This window comes from Eublepharis macularius, chromosome 2 (genome assembly GCF_028583425.1).
Source record: "Eublepharis macularius isolate TG4126 chromosome 2, MPM_Emac_v1.0, whole genome shotgun sequence".
Lineage (NCBI taxonomy): Eukaryota > Metazoa > Chordata > Lepidosauria > Squamata > Eublepharidae > Eublepharis > Eublepharis macularius.
Genome location: NC_072791.1, coordinates 73,210,354 through 73,228,596, shown reverse-complemented (window position 1 = coordinate 73,228,596; position 18,243 = coordinate 73,210,354). Strand labels below are relative to the sequence as shown.

General features: G+C 44.6%; 1 protein-coding gene across 1 annotated transcript in view; it reads left to right on the top strand.

Moving 5' to 3' along the window:
- The first annotated feature begins 3,038 nt into the window (after positions 1-3,038).
- SMOC1 (SPARC related modular calcium binding 1) overlaps positions 3,039-18,243 on the top strand; it is a 153,004-nt gene continuing 137,799 nt past the window's right edge. The window contains exon 1 of the mRNA XM_054969947.1: positions 3,039-3,119. Coding sequence (XP_054825922.1) covers positions 3,066-3,119 — 54 coding nt within the window. The 5' untranslated portion in view covers positions 3,039-3,065. The remainder of the gene's footprint in view (positions 3,120-18,243) is intronic.

Below are 18,243 nucleotides of genomic sequence, written 5' to 3'. Positions count from 1 at the left end.
GAATCAAACCTGGTTCTCCAGATTAGAGTCCCACCACTCTTTCTTAACCACTACACCAAACTGGCAAAGCCCTGTCTCTAGTCATCACCTGCCTCTCCTCTGCTGTCAGGAGGACAGACAGCAGGGTTTAGGAGGCAAAACTTAACTGGTGGCTGGAACAGTATGGGAGGAAGTGTGCTCTTCAGGTGTCCTGATCCAAAGCCTTAAAGGTAAGAACCAGCACTTTGAATTGTGCCTAGAAATAGATGATCAGCTAGTGCAGATCTTTCAGCAAACAATGCCAAGCCTCACTCTGCCATTTTTCCTTCTTCCTTAGCATTTACCAACAGTTACTTGTTTTTCCTGAACAATTATATAAAGCCCAACAGCACAATTCTTAATTATCATTTCACTGTCGTGCAGCCATAAATTACTTCAGAACATTTGCCTGTAACAATAATAAATGAGAAGCCAAAAGACAGAGAGGGTTTTTTTTACTAGTTACTTCAAGTCAGTATGTGAAATTCAGCACCTACCCCCACTTCTTTCCCCTGATCTTGATTGTCAGGTCACAATGCTGTTGTGATAACAGAAGTCATTGCAGACTTTTCAATGCAACTCTTGAAAGCGGAGGAGCACCTCCAGGTCTTAACTTGGTAGTCTCTGGCCTCCTTAGCTTCATGTTCCACAGAACCTCTCCCCACCGTCCATGACTTCTATCTCCCTTTCCCTCCGGTTCCCATACCTCACCCTCATTGCCTATTCTGCCTCTTACTTTCAGCCACCTCGCTACTACCCCAGGGGTTTCTGTTCTGGGATGTCTTCCCAATCAACTCTCTAGCCTTCGGCCTGCTTGTCAGTCCTGCCTTCTCCCTGCTCATTCTTCCCCAGAACCTCTGTGAAATTTGAATCTCAGCTGAACGTACAAGTACTCTTTCTCACAGAAACTGGTCTGTAAACCTTTTATTGCTGACAGTGTAATTCTGTGGGCAATTAGAAACTCATAATTACGGTTGTTTTTCTATTTGTTACAGTTAATTTAGGTATGCCTGCCATGATGACAGACAAGGCATATGTTAGTTAGTTTGGGATACAATAGCAGAAAATTTGATTCTTACTGAAACTCTAGGTGGGAGGAGAAGTAGGTGCTACACTATCTGTTGTGTCTCCACTTCAGATGTTACATGGCTGAAGGAAATAGGCCACTTGAATGAAAGTTCAATCACAGACAGCACCCTGCATGAAACATACACATTAAGCTGCCTTATAGTGAATCAACTGTAGACATGAAGCTGCCTTAGAGTGAATGAGGCCCTTGGCCTATCAAGGCCTTGATGGTTGTTGTGGGTTTTCCGGGCTGTATTGCCATGGTCTTGGCATTGTAGTTCCTGACGTTTCGCCAGCAGCTGTGGCTGGCATCTTCAGAGGTGTAGCACCAAAAGACGCCAAAAAATACTCTGTCTTTTGGTGCTACACCTCTGAAGATGCCAGCCACAGCTGCTGGCGAAACGTCAGGAACTACAATGCCAAGACCATGGCAATACAGCCCGGAAAACCCACAACAACCATCGTTCTCCGGCCGTGAAAGCCTTCGACAATACATCAAGGCCAATATTGTCCCTGTGACTGGTGGTGATTGATCTCCAGGGTCTTAGATCCAGCTATTTCTCATCACTTGCTACCCAATCCTTTTAACTGGACGTGCCAGGATTGGACCAGGGACTGAGCCTTCTACAGGCCAAGCAAGTGCTCTATCACTGAACTAAGGAATTAGCCCCACCAAAGGAATTCTGAGTCTCTAACAAGTTTGAACACAGAAGATTCTGTCATCTTTTTGTCATCTTTTCAATGCATAGTTTCATTCTCTTCTCCTTTTCCTCCCTTCTTCTCTTCAACTCTGGGCCCTTCTTTCTCTCCAATATCTTTATCTTCTTCTACCCTCACCTGGTTCACTGCCTTCATATATGTTGATGGCCCACTTACTTGAGCCATCTGGATTCTTTGCCGAATCCTTTCTCAAGGCATATCTGATGATGCAACTTGACTGGCACCTTCTCCCCCGCCCCACATGCTCGCACCTGTCCGCAGTAGGAAGAAACCCATCAGTGCTTCTCCAGGCTGAGAAAGACTTCTAGGCAATGTTTGTCATGGAAGTCTTGCCTGTAAGACAGTAGGCTTCTGCATTCTTGTTCACCAGTCAGGAAAAAGAAACTGGATTCTTTACCAGCATTAATGAAAATCAGAATTATGAGTTAATTTAGATACAGACCCTCAGAATGCGGTTCGTATCTGCTTTTTTCCTACCCAGTAGGGTCACTAAGACAGCCAGCCTGGTCTATTGGACTAGGTAGGATCTGGGAGAGCCCTGTTTGCATCCTCCCTCTGTCATGGAAGCTCAGGGGGTGGCCCTGGGCCAGTGCCAGTAGCTTTGGGTCCCCATTGGAGAGAAAGGCAGAGAATAAATAAATAATCTTAAACATGCCTACTCTGAAGTAAGTTCTGGAGAGTTCCGTGGGTCCCAATTCCCTGTCTAAAGTGCCATCCGCAGGAGAATCACGCCCTTCTAAGCCTACTGTAGCATCCGACTCTTTCGGCTTGCCCAGTAACTGTGCTAGGCGCACGGCCGATTCAGGGCGCTCAGGGTCAGCGAGGCCCGGTGGGGTTGGGGGAGTAGTGCTGCTTAACAGCCTGCCGGGGCCGGGCCGGGGGCAGCGGCTCGTCCTGAGCAAAGCAGCGGGGCCGCGAAAGGGGCGCGCCCGCTCGCTCGCCTCGGTGCGGCGGCTCAGAGAAGCCTCGGCTGGCCCCGCCCCGCCCGGCAATGGGCTTTATAATGGGGACCCTAAGGGCCGGCGCTGGAGCGCTTAACCTGTTGCGGCTCGAAGGGGCAGGCCGAGCGCCGGGAAGCGAGCAGGGAAGCCCGCGCCGCGCCCGGTCCTCGGCGGAGCCGGCTCAGAAGGCGCCGCAGCGCCCAGCCAAGCAGCGCCTTCGGCCCCCGGCGGCGGCGGGCATCTCCTGCCGGCGCGTTTCGGCCCCGAGCGACGATGCCTGGCGGCCCTCGGGGCTTTGCGCCCCCTCGCTGGTTGGCGATGCTGCTGCTGCTTCTGCCGCGGGTCCAGAACCACAGAGCGAGCGGGCCCCGGGTGAGTGCAGCCCCGGCCGGCGGGGTGGGCGGCTCGGGAAGGGCGCCGAGCGCTGCCGAAAGCCCTTGGCCTCGGCGCCCCGGCTTCCCCGCCAGGCGGGTTCGCTCGCTGTCAAGACGGAGGAGCAGCCCCGCGGCCGCCGTCGCTCCGCCAGCGGCTGGGAGTTTAGCGAAACGCCCGGAAGGGCTCCGGCCAGCCTCTGGGCTTGCCAGCGGCCGCGACCCCCCTGCCGCCGCACCCGTCGTGGCTTCTGACTGAGCATTGGCGCGCCTTCGTTTGCTTAGCTGCCCTCGGGTGACGGCCAGGGGCTGCGCGTAGTCAGAGCAGCTTCCCGCGTCTCGGAGCGCACTTGCCTCGCTCTAGTGGGAGGCGAGGGCGAGAGAGAGCGCCTTGCATTTAAGGGGGGTGGGTTGGTCCCGGGGCCCGAAGCCGGCGAGTCACGTAGCCGGCTCTTGAAAGTTGCGCATCCAGCAGCGTGGCCAGGCTATCTGAGCATAGCTTGAGGATTTCCCTTTTTATGTTCCAAATAGGGGTTAAATGAGTCTGTTTCACAAACAAACAATCCACCCCACAGCGTGAATTCCGTTGTTTCCTCTTTAAGGGCTGAATGCGCAGTGCCTTTATCTAGTTAGTGAAGTTTGCCGCCTCAAAATATTTTTTTGCGCGAGAGGCAATCAAATATGATACTTTGTCATAGGTGTAGATACTCTGCCTTGCCTGGGAGTGATCCTGAACCTGAGGGGACTGGCTGCTGTGTAAATGTGCACAGGACTGGACTATGCGCAATCCCCCATAAAACAGCCACCCTTGAGTTAGAAGTGGTCAGTGCAATTAATGCATGAATTTGTGTTATCAGATTAGCCTTATACATATTGGACTCCACAACTTGAGGTGAACATATGGCCAAGACTGGGGAGTCTTCTTAGATAGGAGTCTACAAAGAAGAAGGGCAGAACACAAAGGAAGTGGAAGCGTTTGATGGTGGCTGTCAGTGGCTGCATACTGTACAATATGATTACAAAAATTGTCGTAACTTACAGAATGCTCTATCTGCAACATTTACATGTGCCCTGCTCATAAAGGAGCATTGACAAGGTATGGCAAGATATATGCAGTGACAGCTAAAATGTGGTAGATAAAATTCAGTTCATGTCATTCATCCTTAAAAGTCAGGAATTCCACAGGAAACAGTAGACTGGGGGATTACTTGGGTCCATGCAAGGGGTGTTTCCCCCTGAATCTGCATTGCATACTCCAAGCAGTTGTTTTTAAATCATAATTCTGGTAAAGTGATGTCAGTCTAGGGAATATATGTAAGTGTTCACATGGGTCCCGGTGATGTGGTATCCAAGGCTTTAATTAAGAACACTTGAGCTGAAAAAGTAGAATGTGAATTCTGATGCCAGCTTCTATAAAATGCACAAGCTTGTCTATCAAACTAAATCCTTGTAGACCATTTTTATATACTTGAATTTATGAGCCTCTCTAATTGCTCCCTGCACTGTATGTTTTGGGGGGATAAGAGACCCCAACCTGAATGAAAAGCAGCTGCTGATTTGTCACCTTTCTGCTGCGCAAGTTCACCAAATTTTATTTTGAGGCACTAATCAAAGTTTCTTTTCCATACTGGCTTTCAGCAAATCCCCAGTCTTTGTTGGAGAAGATATATGCCTTTTAAAACTCTAACTTGTTTCCTCTTCGGTCTAAAACTGTGGATTTAATGGAAGTTTAACTCATAAATCCACATCCTCTCCTTCTCCAGTGATTTGTTTGAAAAGTATGGAGCTTTTATTTTGTGCCTGTTGGTTTGTAAGCATGTTGAAACTCAAAGGGGGTTATCCTATCTAATGCACTTCCCCTTGCCAATAAACCTGTCACTGGTATAAAGATGCTATGGTTTATGCTGCTATCTGCATAACAAAACGTTATCTGTATAATTCATTGTAGTTTTAATGGTCGTTAAGCCATGTCGCTTATGGATTTAATTGATTCTGTGACTAGATCTGTAATGAAATAACTGAAATATTTAGTTTGTTAAACTATTTCCATTTCAGGAACTGTAGTTCTTAAAGGGGTGGGAAGCTTGCAACTGATCTAATTTTCTGGAAACTAGGAAATGCATGGTAGCAAAAGTTATGCCATGGAAAGTAGCATCCTCAGAAGTATGTCACTTTCATTTAGCTGAAAAGAATGACTTTGCCCTGCCTCTGAACCAGACAAATATTATGATCCTTGTTTCTTTCATTCCTGGCAGTTAAACTCTGATGGAGAAACTGTCCAGAGAGGGGGTTGATGGAGGGCATTACTCAAACAATAGGACTTCTCACCTGATCAGAAGAAGCCTCTATTTACATCCTGTTATGTGTTTTTTAAATAATGTTTTGTTCTTCTATATATATTGTTCCAAGATTTCAAAATGAAGGGATTCACAGGAGAAGTCTGATCTTTTCCGCACCCCCAGCAGTTAGTTAACATATGTTTAAGGTAGCCTTCTTAAACATTCCTCAGCAAACAATGTGGTTGGAAGTACTGAAGTGGGACAGCCAGTATTATACATCAGTTCATGGTGTTGTAATGTGTTTGGGGGATTGACTGCATGCCATATTATGCTAGGGGGGGGAAAGTAGTACAAGACATACTGCGCACTTTATGTGCCTCTTGTGTACTACAGTGTATACTAGTCTTTTAACATGAAACTTCACAAGTTTTCTTATTAATGATGTTGGTCCAGTAGCTGAACTTCCTGAACCAGTGTCAGTTCTATAATTTCCTCTTCTGTATTTCAAACAAACTAATTTATTGGTAAACGTAGGGGTGATTCCCTTTTGAACTCACATGAACCTTGAGAGTATTTGGAACTCAGCAGTACCCAAGCCTTTTTGAACGTCTTGGGGCCTGTTGTTTCTCAAATGTCTGAAGCTCATTTCATCTGAGAACCACAGGGTCCAGTTTACAAAAAGACGAATGCTTCAGAATTTTCCGCTTTATAAAACATGCACGGACACACACGCAGACACAAATATACATCTGATTATTTGAAATAAACTGAATAAGGTAACCAAAAACCCATGGAGTAGCAGTACTTGGTGCGAACTGCTATAGAAAAGACATTTGTTTTTAATTAATGTGGACTCCACTAGATAACGGTAAATATAAGCTGGTTAATTGGCTGGGCAATAATGAAACATCTGGCCTTGCTGTCCCTCCTGTCTGCCTGAAAGGTGAACAGTTCTCTGAAAGAACAAAACAAGCATCCCTGGCTGTGTGTCAGTCAGGAAGGCACAATGAAAACACAATGTAATTAATCACACTTGAGTTCAATTAATTCTTCCCCTGGCTTAGCCTACCTACTATATCAGGTAGTTCATTTACATCTTCTTCCATACTTTCCATCAGGCTCTTCTTCTTGTTTGCATTTTCCCACAGTACAGTGAAAGCTTTTAAAAGTAATCTGAGCATAAGATGGAAGTTCAAGATAGACCACTGGCGGGGAGGGGTGGGGGTGGGGGTGGGGTGAGTGTGCTTGGCACTGTGTCCACAGAGCTCTTTTGTATGCTGTGTTTATGGTGATGGTGGACAGGAGAACAGCAGCTCTTTCCCACTTTGCCTTTCATTGTGTCTGGCAAAATACTGTTGCCTGTATTGAAGTCTAATACTGCTAACAACATCAGAGTTAAAAAGATCAAAACAGTACAGGTCATATTGCTAAGGACTGCGGGAGCAATTATTATTTATTTATTTAGTAAATTTGTATGTTGTGGCAGCTCACAACTAAAATAATAAACCAAAACCAGTCAAGACAAACCAAATCACACAATAAAACAGCTGTACCAGTAGAATAAATAAATAAGAACAGATCCATAAAAAACATGCCAATTACAGCAAGGCAAGCCGATTAAAAGAGCCTGGGCATAAAAGAACATGAAACAGAGCAATCTAAAATGATATTAATAAAATAAGCCTCAGGCTAAGAACAGATCATAAAATAACTAAAAAGAACCCCTTAGTTAAAAGAGAAATGTTTTGGCCTGGTGCCTAAAAGAAAGTAAGGGGGCCTTAGGGGGAGCATTCAAAAAGTAAGGCACCACCACCCCAAAAGCCCTGCCTCTAATGTTTAGAACATTAATGTTTAGAGCATTATGTTAATGTTTAGAACATTAATGTTTAGAGCATTCAAAAAGTAAGGCGCCACCACCCCAAAAGCCCTGCCTCTGATTGCCCCCTGCTTTATCTTTGCAGGCAGGAGCACACAGAGCAGGGCTTGAGAAGAGGTTCGTAACTGACAGACTGGACTAGGCTAGAAGAGTTCTGGAGGCCATTCCATCCATCCATAACATGGAGACCCGTGATTGCTATGTTGCAAAAGCACTTGCCCCTAAGTTATAGCAGAAGGCACACCATGTGCGGATTGTCTGTGAATTCCATACAGAAAGGATGTTATTTGCTTCATACCCTGCCTTCTCCCCAATGGAGAACCAGAACAGCTCATGTCCTTCTCCTGCCCCCCATTTTATGGGGCTCAGATCCAATGTCATCATGTCAATCCTCTTTGCTTCCTGAGTTTGGGATGGGGTTTCTCATGTTATGCTTTTACCAGGAAACAAAGAGCATTTGCCTCTGGCAAGTGGATTTGTGGAGGCCTGCCTCCTTCTCAGCTGCCTAGCCACTGGAGTAATTACAAAGGCTTTGAGCTTCTGTATCAAGGTGTATGGTTTCCTGATATGCTTGAGTTCTGTGGTCCTTTATGCTTTATTTTTGGCAGAATAATTTCTGTTTAACTGTGTACACTGGCCCTACTTGCCTGAATTCATTTGAAAGCTGGCAGAGGAATCTGATGGTCACAACCTTGTACAATCTCTGGAGGGATGAGGTAGCATTTCTTTGAGATATTTTTTGCCCTGCCTTCAGCCTGTTACAGCTCATTGAGTACAACTCTAGTTCCTTAGCCATTTTGTGAGGTTGATTTGGCAGAGATAGATAGCCCAATGATTACACGGCTGTTTTGGTGAGCAGGAGTCTGAAGAGGTCTTCCTCTCCCAAAGAGGTGTGATACATGCATTGAAACAGTCTGATACTAAGGCTTATCAAACCCTTCCCTCTCCTTGAATCCTTGGTTTGTGTTGCTGTGAATTCTCTAGATAGGTCAGGTTAGAAATCACAATCAACTATGTTTCAGGTAAAGTTAGTTCTTTAATTGTAGGATAAGAGAGTATACTACAAACAATGAAAAGTCACATTTAAAATATGGGGTCATATTATTTAACTTGTATATAGAGATTTTGTATTTCCTCTGATTGTTAATACTAGGGAAAAATTCCAGGTTGAGAAGAGTACACAGACATGAAAACAGAGCTTTCTATCCCATTTTCTTCAGGGCAGTATACACAGTTCTCTCCTTTTTGTTAATGTTTAGAACAACCCTGAGAGAGATGTTTAGCTAAGAGAATGACTGGCTCAAGTTTCATTGCTGAGCAGGGGTTTGAACTTGAGTCCTAGTCCAGTAGGCTGGCCAGTCACCCAACTAAGATGGGGGATCCCCCCCTCGAGTCCTGTTGGAGAGATTAAAAAGAAAATTGGTGCCACGTGTGACATTACATCACTTCTGGGGGGAAACTAGAAGTGACGGCAATTCCTAGAGCTATCTGCTGTCACTTCTGACATGTGATATTGCAGCCCCTATGTTCTCTGCCAGTGGCAACTTCATACCCCAGTGCTCAAAAAAACCTACACTGTACTGGCTCTGCTACTATACCATACTGATCAATTGTTGTGTATTATATACATGAAAGCAGGGGACCCACATGGGCTTGAGGGAGGCATCTCATTTTCCCTTTCCTCACTATTCTTTCCTTTCCCAGAAAGCCTCTTTTGCCTCTTCTCTTTTCGTGCTGCCTTCTCTCCTTCCCACTCACTACCCACCTACTTTTATCTTGCCCCTGTGTTTAGCTTCCCTTCCTTTCTTCCCCATGGCAGCCTCTACCAGAGGAAACTCTGGCCAAGTTGCTCGGTGCCAGATTTATAAAAAGATGTGTCTTCTTGTCTGTTCATGGCTTGGTTGACATTAACAGCTTTTCAGTTTAGTGAAAAAAGCGCAAGACTGTTGTTTTCAAGAGGGCCTTTGAAGACTGATACTTACCAAGCATTTCAGAACCATATGAAGGTTCTTCTCAGTAAGCATTTTCTTCTTATGATGCTTTGCAATTTAATTCTTTTAATTCACGAAAAGAAAGATAAGAAATAAGGGAGGAACAAGAGACCATAACAGGCATGCCAGAGTAGGACTGTTCCTGTATAACATGCTGTGTGGGAGTGGTCAGGACATTGGATGCACTTGGGGCCGATGGGAGGGCAGGATGGGGATTTGGCCTGGGCCTCAAATGCAGAATGTCAGATTTAGACACTTGTTAATTTTTGGTGTCTTATTTTGTTCTCATCTGTTTTTCATTATTCCTCACCCGGAGCCTGAGCTATTTTATAGGTTGAGCCAGGACATCTACAACTGTTCTGAATTCAAGCTACAGAACAACTTAACTCCCCACCCCCAACAGAAAAGAATGAAAATTAAAATCTTGTTAACTTTTGGCCAGTGAGAAGCTTGGCATATTCATTAGGATTAAATCTGAATCTAGTGGAAGTGTGTACATAGTGTGAAGATTGGTAGATGGATGATGTAGCTAATTCTGTTAGGAAGTCGTGGCTTCAGAAATGAACAATGTATCTTGTATCTTGTTTTGGGCGTAAGTGCTTGAGCTCTATGCAAACTACTGATAATATTGAATATTTCCCAACATTTGACTAGGAAAACATGGGTGTTTCAGAATTTAACATCGCAGCCATACAAAATCTTCCAGCATGAGTGAATGGTACAAACAACAGTTCTCAAAACTTTAGAAACTCACCATCAGTATATGAAGGATTTTGTTTTGTCTTTCTCCCCACTATTGGTGGAGGAAAATGCCATCAAGTTGCAAGCAATTTATGGCAACTCCATAGGGCTTTTACAGCAAGAACTGTAAGCTACCTGTATTGTTGCATGACAAAAGTTGTATTGCTCGGGATATGTGAAGTAGCTCTAACATCCAAACATCAGTTTGCCTTCATGTACTTCCTGAAATAAGTTTGTGCCTTGCAGGTATGGTTTTACTCCTAAAACAAAACTACCCATTATTTATGATGTGGGAGTGTATGGTCCCATGACTGGTGCTAGATTAGAGATATTGCAAGTGATCTTCCAAGAGGATTCAGGGGAATGTTAAATGTTTGCAAAGGCCAGCATGTGAATCAGCAGTCAGAGAACATCAACTCAGTTTAATGCTAGAGACCATGCTGTAATGCCTTGAAAGGGCACATTGCTTACAGTGTTATGAGCTCCCTCCTTCCCCCAACTGTGAGAGGTTCTGGGGGCTACAAATCAGATTTTAGTTTTCTTTGGATGAGAGCCACTGGAGATTTAAGCTGTTTTTATAGAATTTGTTTCATTTACAAATGTACAGGCAGAGCATTTTGGAAGCAGTAGATTCCAATAGTTGGCAAAACTTGAGTTTTGCTGCTTCCCCAGGTGCTTCACTGTCATATCTCCCTTGCTTCAGTTGGTCTCTCTCTCTCTCTCTCTCTCTCTCTCTCTCTCTCTCTCTCTCTCTCTCTCTCTCTCATGCACATACACCCAACTTCACATCTGGTTCAGATAAGTTTACCTACTTGGGGCCTTGAATTCTCTCAGAAGAGTCTAGGAGAAATATCCCTTCTGAGCTTCCACACCATCCCCAAATCTTCAGGAATTCCCGAGCTGGAGTTGGTAACCGTAGTTCAGAACATTGGTCTCAAGCCTCATCTGTTTGCATGTATCAAGCCTGTGGGTATCAGAGAGAGAATCTTTTGTCTCCCACTGAAGTAATATAAACCAATTGTATCTGATGATTTGCAACAATTCAGCTTAGCCAAATCATGTTCTCCCAACTGCTGCAAAAATACATTAAATAAATTCATATGGCAAATTTATTATGGCATAAAATTTCTTGGGTTGAAAAATATGCAACAATAAATTTGACAGTCTTTAAGGCACCACAAGGTTTCTTGGGTTTTGCTGCAAAAATTAATATAGCATCTCTTTGGAATTCGTTACGTTGAGTACAAGCATACTTCTCTTGTTTTACTCTGATGCTAATAAGCTAGTAGCTGGGCCAGGGAAATGCTGAGAAAGCCATAGTTTCTTCCTATTGAAATGGTGATGTCACTGTGAAATACAGCAAAACAGTGCATGCATCTATCAGATATTTCTCTGTGGGCTCATCTGAGCTTTTTGTGCTTCTTGGGCAGTTTATGAATGTTATGATAATATAGAAGACTATATACCCCACCCAGTGCAACTTTACAGTTTGCGTGAGGGTTTGATTTAAAATGTTTATTCCATTTTACCATCTGCCAACTAAACTTTTTGTCCCCCCCCCCCATTAGAATGTAACCTATAATTAGTGTTTCCAGTCTCCAAGTAGGCCATGGAGGTTTCCTAGAATTATAGCTAATCTCCGGATAACACAGAACTGTTCTCCTGGAGAAAATTGCTAAAAACGATCCCTTCATTACCATTTTTAGAAAATTGTTTGCTCACAGCTTTGCTACTTATCCCTTGGTCTCCTGGTTTTTTCTTGGTTTTTTTCCCTTTGCCCTTCTTGAAACCAGTTATCCCTCAATCTTTTTTCCTGAAATGACTTAATTTTTTTTTGCCTGTCTGTGCTATTTCTCATTGCTCCGTCCACCTCATCATTTTGTTTTGGTGTATGATGCATGTATTTTTTTAAAAAATCACATGCTAATGATATATTGAAACAGTGATACACTATGCATGTGCTAAACGAACCAGCAGTGGCCAGTCAGAATGTCTGAAACAAGCAGCCAATCCTCTCCTTGCTGCCACCTGGAATACTCCTTCTAAAAACACAGCTGAGCGTTGTGCCTTGGCACCATTTTCACTCTATGTGTAATCTGAAGAGAAAGGCAAGCCTATGGGAGTAAGTGGTGTCTCCCAAAGAGAAAAAAAATCAGACTCGCTATTGATTTTTTTTATTTTTTATTGTGGAAAAATTAAAAGATAGAATGAAAGAAAGAAAGTAAAACATAACAAACATAACAAAAAGGACAACTACAAAGGGCCAAGAATAGTCTACCAATCAGTCTACAAAGTAAAGACAGTAAAAGACATAATAGGCATATTATTAATCCACTAGAAACAGAGCCCGTTGTGCAAATAAATACAACGGGCTCTAGAAAGCTGGGGCTGGGGAGGGCTGGTGGTGGGGTGGTGGTGGTTAGGAAGGGCTGGCTGGTGGGGGGCAAGGGGGGTCTTGGAAGGGCTGAGAGGCAGGAGGGGTCTGGGGAGGGATAGCAGGTAGGGAGGCAGTGGGGTTTGGGGAGGGTGGAGAGGCAGGAGGGATCTGGGGAGGAATGGCAGGTAGGGAGGCAATGGGGGTTTGGGGAGGGTGGAGAGACAGAAGGGATCTGGGGAGGAATGGCAGGTAGGAAGGCAATGGGGGTTTGGGGAGGGTGGAGAGGCAGGAGGGGTCTGGGGACGGCTGGCAGGTGGGGGCAAGGGGTGTGTGGGGATGGCTGGCAGACAGGATGTGGAGCCAGGGAGGACGGGCAGGCGGGCTCATTATTCTTGCCGCATCCCCGGCTCGCGCCCCCTGCCCCGGGTCCGCGGAGAGCGGAGCGCTGTGGCTCCAGCGAGCCTTGTAGGGCAGCACCGCTCCGCTCACGCCCCCTCGACCCGGGCCAAAAGTTAACAAGATTTTAATGTTTTCTTATGCTATATTATGCAGTTGTAGATGTTATTTCATTCTTTTCTGTAGGGGGTGGGGAGCTGGTCTTGTTTTGTTATAATTTCCTTTCTAGAAAAGGCTTCTTGTGAAATCCACAATGGAGTCTTTGGGGACAATCTTGGTTTATACTTATTCTGTATTCTCAGACTTGCTCGTTTTACATAGTGATTTTTGAAATCCACATTAACCTTTACCTTATCATACTGTATGTAGACATGCCAACCAAATCATGTCTTTCTAGTGTCAAGAGTCTATCATTTTTTAGAGTAATCTACTCCTTCATCCATATCAGACATGAGGCTGCAAAGTACAGCTTTAAATCTGGTAGTGCTAAGCCACCCCCTTCTTTTGCATCTTGTAATATTTTGTGTTTGACTCTTGTTTTTTTTACCTTGCCAAACAAATTTAGAAATGTCTCTTTGCCACTGTTTAAATGGTATATCTGATGTTAGGATCGGTATTGTCTGGAACAAAAACGACATTCTAGGAAGAACATTCATCTTAATAATCGATATCCTCACCAGCAGAGACAGTTGTAATCTCTGCCATCACAGCATATCCTTTTTAATTTCTTTCCATACTTTCTCATAGTTATTTTGAAATAGCATACAATTCATCCCCATCTCAATTCCTCTTAAGGGATCTTCCAGAGTCATGATGACTAGGTCGTCTGCAAAGGCTCTCAGTTTGTATGTTTCTTTCTTGATTTTTACCCCTGAAATCCTTTCATCTTGTCTGATGTCTCTGTTCAAAATCTCCAACACCAGAATGAATAAAAGTGGCAATAATGGGCACCCCTGATACATTCCTTTTTGAATCTCACAAGATTTAGTTAGTTGACCATTGACCATAATTCTAGCTATTTGTGAGGTATAAATTGACTTCACCCATGTCACAAAATTTTCTCCAAAATTCCTCTCTTCTAAAACTCTGAACTAGAAAGACCAATTCAAATTGTCTCCCAAAGAGAAAAGGAAATCACTGACTCGCTATTGATCTGAGATGAGGAGAATCTTGAGGGTGCTTTTCATCACCTCTGCTCCCTGTCCTGCCTCCAGCATGCCCTCCACAGAAGCCAATGAAAGGGACAGTCGCCAGCAGTGGCCAAGCACAGTAACCAGTCTATTCAGGGTGGGTTTTTTTTGTGGTTGTAGTACTTGCTAGTACTGAGTACTGGCACTTTTAGGAGAATTCTGCCAAGTCCTAAGGGAGGAATTGGTGGAAATCAGTGCAACCATATATATGAGTACTGGCGTAGTGTTAAAAAGAGTGTACCTGCCAGATTTGGCTTCTGGTAGCGGTTTTTGTTATTCAGGGCAACAAAAACAGCTTCCTTTCAAAATTAGCTTCTGCAGGGTGGATGTTTCTGTTGCTCTGACTGCCAAAAACAGCAACCTGTCAGTTTTGGTTACCACGGTACTTGGGGGCAATAGAAGAGGAAAAAGTTCACTCGCTGCTTCAACTGCTGCTGTTGAGTGTTCACTTGTTACTGGGCATGCTGAGTCGCATCTGATGGGTGTTCTTTTTAACACCTTTTTTAAAAAACAACCCCCGCCCCAATCTAGTCAATATTCATGATTAATGATTCACAAATCAGAATGCAGCTACAAAAGCCTTTTTTGCCATTGGTGATTTATTGGTGGTTTGGTGATTCTGAAACAGAATTTGCCTCAGTATAAACCATTACCACCACTCCACACACACACTGTCACACATTTTTTGTGAACAAAATTTGTACACAGTAATAATGAACTTGATCTTGGCATAAGGAGTATAAACATAGTAAAATTATTTACTGATGAACAGAACGGGACAACAAAATAGCGTAAGGGTGCTTTGAACCACAGCAACATCCCCTTAGTATTGCGATCAGCTATGATCATAGCTGTGCTGAATTCTTTAGTTACTGTCTGTGATTCAGAAAAGGAAGGAAGGACAGCACAGCCAAGGTAAACAACCAGTCTGTCCGGGGTCCACAGCTCAGCCCCCGGACTTACCTGGCGAAGAGGGCAGGAGACCCATGGAGGACAACTACCCAGCTGCCTTAACAGGCAGTCAAGTCCGGAACCGGCCAAACACGGCGGCAAGAGAAGGGACAAAGGAGCCAGAGAGAGAGCCCAGCCAGGGGCACGCTGCCCAACCTCACCCCAAAGGACTAGAGGCACCCACGCATATCGAGCCCAACCAGGGGCGCATTGCCCACCCCCACCCCAAAGGACTAGAGGCACCCGCACATGTCCAGAATGCCAACAAGGGAGTAAAGGCACTGGAAGCCCCAGCCTCGCCCCTAGGAGAAAACAGCCGTGCTCCTCGGGAGCAAAGACAGAGGAGGAGGCGCCGCATCACCGGGGGGGGGGGCGCCTGCCAGCCCGGTCCTGCAGGAAAGAGTGATAGAGAAGGGGAGGGGGAAGGAAGGCACGCCTGAGGGAAGCCCCAGCTGGGATACATTCAGCTTCAGCCCCACCCTGCGAGAGAGTCAGGGAGAAGAAAGAGGCTAACGGAAGGGAAGACACACCTGAAGTCGCACACAGCTGGGCAGCATTAGATGAGGGAAAGAGCCTGGGAGGAAGAGCGGGGGAAGGGGGAGAAAACCTGATAAAAGCTGGCTCAGGAGAGAGTTCGTGGTGGGTTGTGTAGGAGGAGTGGGAGAGCGGAGTAGGAGTTGTTGAAGCTTGAAGGAAGAGAGAGAATGAGTGAGCGAGGAAGGAAGGTGGTGAAGGAGTTGGAGGAGGAAGATGGACACCGGAGCAGGGCTAGGTTGAGCGGGCTTGCTGGTGGCTTGAGAGGGCGCATGGGTGATGTATACCTCCCCTCCTTCCATAAAGCAGGACCCTGAATAATCCCTAGCGGCATCCCGGTGTCAAAGTCAGGCACCTCAGTGTCTGCCATCGCAGTGCCCGGGAGAAAACCTGACACAGTCAAACACAAGGGAAGTACAATACAGCCCGTAAAACCCACAACAACAAGGGAAGTAACTAACCACTCAAAGGCCGGACATATATGCAAGGTACGATTTGCTGGTAGGCTTTGCAGGCGGTAACTGATTAAGTGACACAGAGATACAGCACATGAGTGAATGCATTGTGTTCAACAGATTGCTCCATTGTAACAGCACAAGTACAAAAAGAAAATACTGCAATTTGTCTGTAAACAATTTGTAAAGGAATGTAGGACACACACAAGTGGAAGGTCCACATAAAATCCAGCAGTGTAGAACGATTATCCTGATGAATGTACTGTGATTGGAGGTAAGGAAAAGACCAGTCAATGCTGCTGTCTGGAAGACACCACAGTGCCCTTCATATTCTACTAAAATATCATCTGTGAATTGTGCAATACAAAACACAAGTGTGTTCCTTTTGCAAGAATGTGCTCATACAGATCACTTAATATATAGTGGTGCTTGCTTTATAAGGGGCTCACTGCCCCCTATCTCCCCAAGTTTTCTGCAATGCCATGAGCAGACTGTGTCTAGAATTGTATTTACTGTTGAAATAGTATGTATCAAAGAGTTCAGGAATCCTGCTAGAGTACTATATGTTCCATGAAATTAACTTTAAGCTGTTGTGTAAGCAGCACTTTACATAGAACATTAAAAAAGCAAAGCATATGTGGCCTGACAGAACACACACGAGCTATTTCAAAGTGAGCCTACCCATGTACACTGGTGTGTGAATACTGGAATACTTGCATAACGAAACAACTTACAAACTTGTTCTGATTGTTTATACTTGAGAAAAAGCAAAAAAAGGCTCTGTATACTTCCTTTCCTCTCCGTGCCCTACAGAGAACAGCATTGTTAGATGCCCACAGAATTGAAGTGTGTGAAAGAAAACTTTCCTCCAAGCTTAATCTTCCTAACAAGTTTCTTGATCTCTGTAATGGGAATGTTTTGCCTTGACATGTACTGTAAACACATGCATGTGTTCTTCCTGCTCATGAACCAAAGACCTAAACAAGAAAAAATTGAAGGACAGCTGATGAGAGGCTTTTGGGTATAACAAGCAACAGATGAGTTTAGAAACTGTACTGGATTGTCTCAATGTCTGGCTTCAAGCAAAGCATTATGCATTTGACAGTCAATAATGAAAAGCACCCATTGAGGATCAAATGGATCTTCACGAGGAGGTACCTTTCAGATACCTTTCTTCTCGCCACCAAGTGTAAAAAGCTCTATTAACCTTTATTGGAGTGGCAAAAAATTTAGGGAGGGGCTGCCTAATTAAGCCCACAGGGAAATCAGTCTCTAAGCCTTTTGGTGATACATTTAGGATTCCAATTTGCCCATGAGTCAGCTAGTTCAAAGTGGCTCAAAGATAGTTTGGGAGTTTCAGTTACTGCACAGATATCGTAGTAGGGTTACCGACTGGTGCTAGTTGCAAGGAACATATTTTGCAATGCTACCTGCTAATCTGCTTCTGAGCCCAGTTTAGAGATCTGATTATTACCTTTTAAAAGCCTGAACACCATGGGCCCAGAGTATGTACCGGGCCATTGCTTCCATATGAGGTTACCTGATAGTAGAGATCCTGTCTGTGGGTGATTCCGCACGAATGGTTTTCCCTGCTTCAGCTTCTAAATGAGCTCGATTTTTTCTTGTGTTTCCACACGTGGGAAGGCAATCCTAGCAGCAGATTCGAAGTCACTGCACGTTTTGTCCGTTTTTTTCCCATCCTGCTTTCCCCCGACTTATTTGTTCATGCGCAGCAGATTAGGGATTTTAATCATGCGGAATTCTTTATCCGATGTTCTCTCCACCTTGCCCTTTTCTCTCGCCCTTCGAATCAACTTAATTTGATTGGCCAATCATGTTTTCTAAGCTACACCCACTACCCTTTCCCTTCCCCTCTTTTTTTAAAAAAAAATGTAAAAAAACTTTGAAACGTTTCTACAAATCTATGCAGAAACATATCCTGTGTCACATGACAACAGCTGACCAATAACGGGTCCATTTTACAACACGCCAAATTTGTTACTTGTTGCTCGCTGACAGCTGACAGCTTCTGAGGTAGAGTGAAAGTGTGATGGAGGGACTTCAGCGTTCAACTAGTGGTCTAGGCATTTCATGGAGGGAGAAAGAGACCGTCCTCAACACAACACCTATCACTACACCACACTGCTCACGAAGAAAACGGGAAAGATAGACGCGGGGTCATTGGTAACAATTTTCCCTCCAAATATCAATAGCCAATACTCTTCCACAATATTGGCGGGAAGTGCTCTGGCCTATCCAATATGTTTATTTGATGCAACGTTTATGTGTAGCAACGTTTTTTTGTGAGAAATTTTTTTCTAATGTGTTGGTTTGA